We start from the raw sequence: 11,583 nt of genomic DNA on the forward strand, positions 1-11,583 counted from the left end.
CAGTTAGTATGCCAGACCACCGGAGGGCCCTGTTGCTTGATATTGTAATGAAACCACACAGACATGCAGCGAGCAAAATGCTATAAACATGAAGAAAATCAAGAGAATGACATTGTAGTGGGCTGATGAGGAATTGGATGCTATCAGGAGTGAGTCTCAACTAGTAAACTACTGATATGGACGATCAAACTAGAACACGGACCGTCTCTGCTGGAGGGAATCACAACTGTGAAAGAATCTCCATCTTGAGAAACAAGATGCTCAAGATGTGTGCATTCTTAAAATCTTTGATTTTTGTTTTGACAATGGTTACAGACAAATGCAAATAATTCTCAGAATCAGCATTTGCACAATCAAATGTCAATAAGGTCCTGGGTCAAAATCATCCAACATTCATGTTCTGGGGTTAAAAATTAAATACTACCCCTGTCGCTTATGTGTCAGCAGGTGCTTCATCCTTATTGTCACAACAATATCACAGTCCAGTTATTTGTATAAAAGCAGAAAAAAATGGACTGACCATACAGACCATATAGACCATATAGAAATGTATTTACAGTTTGTTCATATTTTGTTGAAGCAGAATTGGAAATTGATACTTTTGAGAAAGACACATTGATCAATCAATCCATCGTCTAAATCCCTTCATGTGTAGCCATAACGGCTTACACACACACACACACACACACACACACACACACACACACACACACACACACACACACACACACACACACACACACACACACACACACACACACACACACACACACACACACACACACACACACACACACACACACACACACACACTTAATTCGGTGAAAAACCAGCAGTTTAATGAGCTCCAGAAGGTAAAGGTTCCAGACTCAGTTGTTTCCACTACAGAACGTAAAGGTTCCAGACTCAGTTGTTTCCACTACAGAACGTAAAGGTTCCAGACTCAGTTGTTTCCACTACAGAACGTAAAGGTTCCAGACTCAGTTGTTTCCACTACAGAACGTAAAGGTTCCAGACTCAGTTGTTTCCACTACAGAACGTAAAGGTTCCAGACTCAGTTGTTTCCACTACAGAACGTAAAGGTTCCAGACTCAGTTGTTTCCACTACAGAACGTAATAATACTTGATCTGAAGTAAAGAAACAAATAAATATCATCTCACCAGTTGTACTTCCTGTATCACCAGAACGGACAGTTTTCAAAGTGAAATAAAAAGATGTAAAAAGAGATGAAACACACGAGATAGTGCATATCATTTTTATTTTTTAAATATGCATATTAAATTATAACCTCTTAACTCCCTTGACATTTCAAGGTGGATGGTAATGTTAAACCAAACATCTTCACAATCAGAAATACTTAAAATATTTCAGTGCAAAACAGCTAAAGCCAAGTTAATTCATGTAAGATCTCCCCTACCTGATTTAAAAAGCCAATAGTTAACACATGTAAATTAATACAAAAAAAAAAGCAAGTCTGGCAACTGTTCATCACAACTGAAGTTATGTTAAAGGAACAAATGACTTTTCATCATTTTGTTTCAGTTCCCTTATGTTGCAGCAAAGCATCCGCTTACAAAATTCCACCTCATACATACATATTATTATTATACTATTAACATAGTTTAAAATATAATCCCATTACAGGAGGTCCATATCAATTCAGTGTTACAAAAAGTGAGGTTCTGACCATGACAACTTTAAGATTACTCAGGATTTCTGCGTAGTTTCAAAATCAAAACGAGTTCTCTCGATATTTTTTTTCTTGAAATGTGTTGGTAGATGAGCTGTATTTAAAAAAATGTTTTAACTTATACGCAGGAACCCTGAGTACACTCTGTGTGTGTGTGTGTGTGTGTGTGTGTATGTGGTGTGTGTATGTGGTGTGTGTGTCCTCGTACAAGCAGACGCAGTCACACATTAGTTGGTCGTGTAGTGTCGATCAAAATATTCACGCTGGGTCGAACAATGGTTAACAAGGCATCGTCTCAAAGATTAAAAGTTGAAGCACACACGCACACGCACGCACGCACGCACGCACGCACGCACGCACGCACGCACGCACACACACACACGCACACACACACACACACACACACACACACACACACACACACACACACACACACACACACACAACATTCACTTCTATTGTGCAGGAAATGAACTAAAAGAGAGAATCAATAAAAAGAGCATGGCTCCACCTTCTTCTCTTGTCTTCACTTAGAGGTCAACCTTCTCCAGTCGGTCTCATTTTAGTCTGAGGGCTACAGAGACGCCCCACCACTTGGATCTCAATTGGGCCGAACCATTATAAAAGGAAAACAATCAAATAAAAAAAGATTTTAAAATGTTCACATTTAATGCACTTTTTTTCATGAAATGGACAGCGTGTGGACAAGTTCAAAAGATTTTAAACTGGAAAAGCTGCAGGTTGTTTGTAATCTTAAATTAAAATGAATATTTGACAGCCCTGGTCCACATCTTTCTCTCTAAATATATTATGATTTAATGTTCTTGTCCATCAGTCTGTTAAATTTTCTACATGTGATATCAAACTTAACCATCTCCTCCATCTCTGTTCTCTTCTGTCCCCTTCAGTAAATCACAGCTTTGCACTTCCAGACCAACCACACACACACACACACACACACACACACACACACACACACACACACACACACACACACACACACACACACACACACACACACACACACACACACACACACACACACACACACACACACACACACACACACACACACACACACACACACACACACACAGTGAGGACTCCACTGAGACGGAGAGACACTGAAGAGACATGCAGACGTTGTGATTCGCTCAATGTGAAGTTGGGAGTGTCTGAGAAAAACCCCAGCAGCGTAAACCTTCACATCCTGTCCAGAGGTTTCAGGAGAAAGTCATTTGAAGCTGAAATAAGGTGCTAAAAAAACCAGTAGCTGAGAGGATGAAGAGCAGACTGTCCTTCCAGATGGGGGGGGGGGAGCTCTGAGTTTGGGAGTTTGCAGACACTGAGCATGACCTTGGCGGCTCCAGCCTGGACAATAAGTTGTTGTGGTCCTGCGATGACTTGGCAGCCCTCTGTCAGCAGTCGGACACCTCTGAGGTGTTGGAGTCACTGGCCAGTTTCCTGCGCTGCCGAACAGATTTCTCCTCGTCCTGCAGGGCAGAAGAAAAGCAGGAGGTTCAGGAGTCAACGGGGAGCAGCTTGCTCAAGTGTGAATCCCTAACGCTGCACAATAAGACCATGAGGACAAATCAAACTTGTTCATCTGGTTCCGTTGAACCCTAGATCACAGAAATGTTACAAATAATTCACTGCTTATAATAAGTCCTCTATCTGAGATGAAACCTACACCCAGTGGTGTGTAGCAGGGCGAGCTCTGTCAAAAATGACTTTGCTTTTGTTTTTTAATAATTAAAAAGTGATTCTGAAATATGTGTCTGGAATCAATTAGTGACTTGAGCAACTTTATCCAGAAGACGACTGGTTCTATTTTGTGAACCCCAAATCTCCTATGCCCTCTAAACGCATCACAACTCCTTTCATCTGCTGTGGCTAGCAGAAGAAAGCTTTGCTAGCCTCTGATGGAAGCTGGACGCTGCTATTGGCTTAAAATGTTGAGTGACAGGATCATCAACCAATCAGATGTTGATGTGCTAATTTAACAGCAAGATCAGATGATACGATATTGGACCTGCTTCAGGACCTTTTTCAATTGTGAGTCGTGGAAGACCGACACCAGCAATGGATGCGCTAACTCAGACCAACAAAGGCTTTGTCAGCATTTTCCAGCAGGATGATTTAATCTACAAGTGATGGTGATGCCAGTTTTTTTTTTTTAACTTCCTCTGGATTAGATTGGTACTGCTGCTGGCATTTGGTGCCATTTTTTGATAGTAAAGTGGTGTTTCCCATACAGTCCTGCACACAGACAAAGCGCACATGCATGACAGTAGTGCGCCCCATCCGTGCAAAACTGTTGGAAGCACTGGAAAGTGATGTGATGGCGAAGCTGCACAGTGGTGTCTTGATGTGTTGTGGCTGTTGATCAGCTGTCATGTTGTACTGATGCATAATAGTGGCCTTACATTGGATTCGGATTAAGTATTTACTGTAGGACAAAATGTGTGGTGGTGGTGGTGGGCTGTATTTTTTTACTGAAACACCACCGCACGCTAATGCCTATACACTGGCGGAAAAACTCACATTCATCACACTTGCGAGTAAGTAAGGACACCTTACTCACGTAAGGTGAGCATGGGTAAGTACGGCTTCCGTACGATGATGTGGCAATCACACAAAGATGGTACGTTGTAAGCATGTTGTAAACATGTACAACTCACGTACCACTTGTATGACGCACGCAACTGCTCATGGCCAGGCGTGGCGTGCGGACCACGTACTTACACCTTGCATTGACATACTCGCTCCCTGCTCTTGCCACTCCCTCACCACGTCTTCAGAAAAACGTGGCAGCCGAGGCCTCCCCAAAAAACATCCGGACGACAAACACGCAGGGTGGGTTGTGACCGTCGCTTAAGTCACAACAAGTTGAGCCAAGTCATGATAATTAAAACAGTTTGACAAAAAGAGGAGTGGATTTATCTTGTGAGCACATTGTAATGAAGGAATCAGGCTTAATCTGAAGGACAAGTGTATTAATACAGAGAGTAATGGTTAAGTTGAGTAATTTTACACAGACTTATGTGGACCAAATTGAAAAAAAAAAATGAAAAAACATCTGATCTTATAAAATATTCTGATCTTATGATACATTATTTTGGGTGATCATGACTTTTAACTAGATTTATTGATGAGAATGAAACTTGTTGACAATATGTGTGATTGTCAACATTTGAATTGAATCATGGGGAAAATTTCAACTTTTGATCGTCTTGTAATTTGTTTATTTTTTTAGAAGTTCTTGTATGTGAGTAAATGCACCAATGAGACTCAATTATGAATGAATTTATTCATTTTGGAACAAAACAATAAGATACTTCTTGGTGATGGTCTATTATTATATGAAGACACCTGTAGAATATTTCTCTTCTGCCTTCATCTCAACATTAATCAAAAATGCAAAGTAACTTCCTCATGTAATGGGATCTTTTAGAACAAGTACTTGTCAGTGTATATTTTTCTTTGTTTTAAAGAGTTGCTTACAGTCTGGAATACTCCGTTCTGTCCCCACTCTCCGGGGGAGTGGTCCTCAGGGTCCTCTGCCTCGTCCTCCTCCTCCTCGCCTTCCTCCTCTCTCACTGTGTCCATCCCATCCTCCTCATACTCCGTCAGACAGTCCGACTCCTCGGCTGAATGCAGAGATTTAGGGGAGACATTACGGAGAGGATTCATGGTGTGACAGCACCCATAAAGCATCAGGGACAGTTTCCACTATGTTTCAATAAAAGAGAGCAGACACCATGACACCCCTTTATTTATGGCCCTGATTAAATCTGTCATGATTCGAGAGGAACCTCGAGTGGATGTGCCTCAAATGAATGTAAAAAAAAGAAAAAAAGGAGAATATTCCCGAGGATTGCTTCCTGGGTAGTAATGAGCCTTACCTTCTGGGGCCACGTAGCTTTGGACCGGCTCAATTCTAGACACGATCTCTGCCAGGTCGGTGAAGTCGGCTCCCGGACATGTGCAAGACTGACACACAAAGACGGAATGTCAATTTATTCTGCATGACTTCCCCTGAGATTTGAAAGTATTGAGGGCGTCTCACATCGGTTCTTTTGCTGTCGTTGTAATCAGCTGAACGGTGGTCTTTCAGCATGTTCTTGATAATGTCCCCTCGGGCCCAGCCGGTAAATAGGAGCTTACCGTGCTGGAATCCAACGTCCTGAAATAAACAGTCATTTTAGTCAAATAGAGCACGAGATTGGGTTGACTGCAATTTCATTGAAATGTTTTTAATGACCTTACTCAGTCGTGGCATTTTAACAGTCAGGGACACCGATCCCATGTTTTCAACCAATCTGTGTCTGCGCGTTGGATTCACATCCACGCGAACCTCCGCACTGTGCCGCTCTCCCTCCCTCAGTCTGCCCCTCTGCTCCTGGAGTCTAATACTGCCACAGTCTCAATCTTAGACTCCGTGTGCAGACTGAGAGTGTGCAGAGCTGGACACACAGTAGATTCTGCCGGTGCTTTAAAGCCCCGGATCTGATGTGGTTGATGAATTTCACGACGTCAGACATCACATTGTCAAACCTCAGGATTTTGCTGCAAAGGGCCTGCTGATGGATAATGCAGTGCAGAGCAGCATCTTCCACACCCTCCTCTTCCAGTTTTCTTCCAACAAGTGCTACAAGTCCGTTTTTCCTCCCTGTCATTGATGGCTAATTGTTATCAACACCACGGACATGTATTGCGAGCTGCGCCGTGTCAGTGACGTCTGTGCTCTCATCAAGAGCGAGTGAGTAAGAATGGAAATGTTTAGCTTTCTCACGCAGTTGATCATAAATGTTACCTGACATGTCAGAAATGCGCTCTGCCACTGTGTTGGCTGAAAAGCTGATGTTACTAAACTGAGCCTTTTTTTCCGGGCAGACTATACTTGCAGCCTGTAACATGCACTGTTTGATGAACTCGCCGTCTTTGAACGGCTTTCCAGCTTTAGCGATCATCTCACTCACCACGTAGCTCGCTTTGACAGCCGCTTCACTCTCTTTGCTGGCTTTCTTGAAAAAATCTTGTTGCCTCAGTAGACATGTTTTAAGTTTGGCGACCCGGTCCTCTCGCTCATCTCCCAGGTATTTTGCATACTCCTCAGCGTGTTTAGTTGAGTAATGACGTTTAATGTTATACTCCTTGTGCACCGCAACTTTATCCGTGCATATTAGACACGTTGGGATGCCCCTGTGCTCAACAAAAAAATATTGCAGCTCCCACTTCTCCTGAAATTGTCTGTGCTCATCGCCAACTTTTCTCTTCACGACAGGTTTTGAAAAAGACATGGCTGGGGCTAAATAAAACCGTATAGCATTAGTTGACAAGATATTTTACTTCCAATCGTTCATCCAAACATTTTAAAGTGATTGGCGCTGTTCTCGCGAGCCTGAGCTACGGGAGCCCACAGGTGTTAAAAAATATAAAACCCCCAGATGCGTGCGAGAAAAAAATGCGCGGGCCGCACTAACACAAAGCTTTGATTAGAAGCAGAGGGCCACAAAATATTGACCCGAGGGCCGCGAGTCTGAGACCCCTGGTCCAGATAGTACTGCTCAGGCTGGTTTAATCTCATAACAGTTGGAAAATATTTGGATCAGTGTGATTACTGTAAAAAAAAGAAATGTATGTAGCACTAACAAGGGTATTGTATGTTTCTCCCCACCCAGTCTATCTATATACCCAGCTGTATATAGGTTGTTATAAACTGTGTTTATTTGTTTTCATTGTAAATAAAGATAATTTTTGGAATCATACTTGCTGTTTTATTAATGAGCACAAAGGTGAATGAAATGTTGACTCTTCTGTGTCAAGAACTCCAAAATCCTTTAAGCTTTACTATTAATTGTAATTAATGTAACTATTAATTCAACTTCCTGATGAACAGTTTAGTATATCTTATGAGACTGATAGAACTGAATTGTCTATCATTTCCTGTTAAGACAGGTGGAGCTCCGAGGTTCTGATACAGATTAGATTAAAATTTTCAATAACATAATTAATAACTATCTTCAATAATTATTAATCATTATCAATAGCCAAATTGGCAAACGCAACATAGATGGTACCCCATGGGTGGACCGCACAACATCAATGGTAGCGAGTGGTCCTTCTGAGGTAAGAAATCCCTACATAGTGCAAAGCATGATGGGATGGATCCACTGAATAAGTCGGGTCATATTCTTGGTATTTATAAACCTGTAATCGATGGGATCAAATTACACAGATTGATTAAAAAATGATGGACTGGTGGGTCCTGACATCATTGAGGCCTGGACACTGTGGTACATTAAAACAAGCATTTCACCATGAACATTCCATCCTGTCCTTTTTTTAGCCTCACCGTTTGTCTTTTTTTAATTTAATATTGTTAAAAAAAACTGTAAAAAAAAGTCACGATGTAAAAGAATGAATGACAATGAAAGAAAAAAACGTCCACATCTGGAGATTATAATAGTTTCGTAATATTAACACAAAACGTTATGCAACTCTTTTCTGACTCATGCTGTACAGGCTATCTGGTGATTTCACATTCACAAGTGCAGAGATTGGCTGAAGTATTGAAAACGGGCCGCAGTGTGATGGTAACTCACATAGATCTCATCAAACTTTCCGAAGTCCATGGTCTTAAAGCGGTCGATGGGGGGTCTGATGTACTCGCAGTAGGCGCTCTTCTTCACCAATTCCAACTGCCGCACACATGAGACGTAGGCCAACCGCGACTGGATCTCTGCCATGTCGGGCACCTGCAGTTGTGGGAAGATTGATGGTTTAATTTGGGCACAATTCTACCACTATATGAGAAATACTTTTTAATAATTATTTGTTTCTGAAGCACAGTGGGCAGTGTGCTCTATCAATGAGAAGCATTCAAAACTTAAATTGGGTGTTTTAGCTGAGCTGACAAACCTGTTTTCAATATGAAAAGTGACACCAATACTTAAGTAATAGTGAGCGGCGAACATGAAAAGTATTTCCTTTATTTGCAGGAATGGTACAAAACTTGCTTTGGGAGCTCGTCTGACAGTCTCGGGCACATTGTTATTCAGGAAGACATTTTTGCAGCTTTGGGAAGGCAATACTTGATTTTAAAGCCACCAATGCGCATCAAACCTACATGTTTGGACTGTGGGACGAGGTCCAGGCACAAGGGAAAGACTTGGCACTCACAGGGAGATCATGAAAACTCCACACAGAAAAGCCTCCAAGCCTCAACCTGATGTTCTTGCTGTGAGGCGTCACCTGACACCGTGATGCAGAGCATGTTCAGGTATCACCTCGGTTACAGTGTGGCAGCAGCTGAGCTGTGAAGCAAATCTCTTTGTTGACTTCTACAGCCTCACCTGACATAAAAACATTAACGTGGTGACTCTCATTCTTGAGAGGAGCCAGTTGAGGTGGTCTGGTTATCTGATTAGAACACCACTACGTCGTCTGGCTTTGAGGTGCTTGGGAGAAATCAAAGTAAGAAGTCCCGGGGTTGACCCAGGACTGGCTGTAAGAGCAGAACACTGCAGAGCAGTAGGAGGATGTGGCTGGAGAGAGAAGATTGGTTTCTTTGCTCCAAAGTCCTACTGCAACCCCACACTGAGCAGGGCGTAATAAAGAGGAACTGATAGACGTATGAACGGATGTTGCTGTATTCCTTTTGCCGTCAGGCTCCTCTCTCACTGGCGCTTGTGACACAGTATGAATATGTGTGGTCCACAATAAATACTAAAGCTCCTTGACCCAAATGCTATCCGTTCTCCTGAATTAAACACATTTTCTCTGATAAGTGTTTTTCTAGAAAGCTTCCCGCACATTGTGCTGCCAAGCCATATGCTACCTTTACTTTCTCTGCCCAGGGATTGATCCTCTTCCACAGTAACCACCAGCCAGACAGGCAGTCGCCATAGTTACAGAGATCGGTCTCGTCCTGGCTCCCCACGTCGATGGCGATGACCGTTCTGGCACCCATGTTCCTCGCAATGTCCGCTGTTGGACGTGCAACGTCGGCATTCAAACGCACACACGCAATCACACAAGACATACGAACACAGCGGGACAAGATCAAGCAGGGATGATAAAACCACAAATCCTGTTATTCAAAATTGGTTTGAGGATCAACACAGTTTCTCGGCAACATGCACTTTAGGAGGCATGATGTTCCAACAGGCCTACACCACAAAAACACCGTTTTTTAATGTGGAGGGACACACTCCAATGGATTTATTGCCAATTAGAGACAAATAAGTGTAATTTACGAAAAAGAAAACGGTACTTTTTTTTTTTTTTACAACAGACACAGGGCCTGATGTCATGACCATTCATCAACTTGTTGGTGTCAAGCACTGCTGTGGGCATTTTTGTGGTGATCAGTCTATTCGAAAACACAAACAGAACATCCCACAAGCCCGAAGCACTGATCCAGTCTATGAGAGGCAATCATGAAATCAGACTCTTCAGGGAGAACTGGGAGCAATAGAGTTCTCCAAAGAGAGATTTTGGTTTTTGGAGGCCCCCTCTAGTTGGATCAATCTTTTTGCTCGGAAGAAAAAAAAGCCCCACAAAAAACATATTCCACAAACCTCAGAAATGACGTTCTCCTGGGACAAAACGGAGGGGACATGATTCCCAGACCAAATGAAGTATTGGGAGACGCCAGTCTGGAGCTTTGTGAAATAAGTCTGTTTTCTCAGTACAGAGTGTATTATTTATCCTTCTTATACACACTGAGACTCAGGGGAGTTTTCATCTGCACGCCACATTCAAAGATAAAAGCAGCTGGTTTTGCTTTACGTTCCGTAAACACTGCAGCAATATGTGCTCTGGGTGGCACATAGTCAAATGCTGGCAGGTAGCACAGATTTGAATTTGGGTGGTGTGCAGACAAAAGAAAATAATTGGCTTTTTCCCCACACAAACAACACATTTCTTCATCCCCCAAGTTGAAACCAAACTTAAATTCTAGTTTTAAGATTAAACACTACAAAATATGATTGTGGGGCTGAGTGATACAGCTAAAATAGCTCCCTGGACAAAAACTAAAGAGAGCATAGTACTTTAAATACACTCCAAAAAGAACAGTTAGTTTTGTATTGAAGGGGGCCTCCTCTGCTCATTTCTGTTTTTATTCCAAACAAACTAGAGCTTTACATGATGTAAAGATCAGGAAACTGCTCATTTACCTACAAGCTTGTAACTTTAGAGGGCTTTCACCTATAGCTGCTCAGCATATAAAGAAACAAGCGACAAGGTGATATTGCTTGCGCCAAAATCTTCTATAAATTACTTTTTTTTCATAATTTCAATGCTAGCCCACCCGCAGAAAAATGGAAGCATAGAAGGTCCCCTTCATAGATCAGTTTGCCTAGACTAATTATTTGGTTATTTCTAAATAATTAGTTTTATTACCATAGTATTTGCTGCAAACTCATGAATATCACTATCACCCAGCCCCTTTAATGAAAAATCTTGAGCAGAAAAGAAAGGTTTAATCACCAAAGAGACCAGTGTGTGTAGCTCTGAACTGTTCCTCAAATGTAAAGCAATCCTGCTTTTCTTCCCCCAAACACGCCTTCATTTCTTCTGTCATGTGACACTGGGCTGTTTGATGGTAAATACTTTTCTCCAGAGTGACAATTCCCCTCAATCAACATTTACACATAAACACAGTCTCAGAATATTAAAAATACTGACTTTTCCCCATCAAATGAACTTCAAAGATTTAATTTGATTCAACAAACTCAGTTTTTATGATAATGACGGCAAGCTTGGATGGTAAGAATCTGGAAAATTCAACAATTCAATCTGGTTCCTTGTTGAAAGGGGGGGAAACTCAATGCTACCACAGAATTTCTCTTAATTTGCATTAAGTCAGCATTTACTTACCGAG

The 11,583-nt window shown here is 41.9% G+C and overlaps 1 protein-coding gene across 7 annotated transcripts in view; it reads right to left on the reverse strand.

Annotated features, from left to right (window-relative positions):
* Positions 1 to 1,267: 1,267 nt before the first annotated feature.
* pnpla6 (patatin-like phospholipase domain containing 6) overlaps positions 1,268 to 11,583 on the reverse strand; it is a 54,718-nt gene continuing 44,402 nt past the window's right edge. For all 7 annotated transcript variants that reach the window (XM_080520304.1, XM_080520300.1, XM_080520302.1 and 4 more), the window contains 6 exons: positions 9,535 to 9,683; positions 8,300 to 8,452; positions 5,761 to 5,877; positions 5,597 to 5,684; positions 5,196 to 5,341; positions 1,268 to 3,184 (listed from right to left, as the gene is read on the reverse strand). In XM_080520304.1, the coding sequence (XP_080376430.1) occupies positions 3,110 to 3,184; positions 5,196 to 5,341; positions 5,597 to 5,684; positions 5,761 to 5,877; positions 8,300 to 8,452; positions 9,535 to 9,683 (728 nt within the window). In that variant the 3' untranslated portion in view covers positions 1,268 to 3,109. The remainder of the gene's footprint in view (positions 3,185 to 5,195; positions 5,342 to 5,596; positions 5,685 to 5,760; positions 5,878 to 8,299; positions 8,453 to 9,534; positions 9,684 to 11,583) is intronic.

Source organism: Blennius ocellaris (genome assembly GCF_963422515.1).
Source record: "Blennius ocellaris genome assembly, chromosome: 3".
Taxonomy (NCBI): Eukaryota; Metazoa; Chordata; class Actinopteri; order Blenniiformes; family Blenniidae; genus Blennius; species Blennius ocellaris.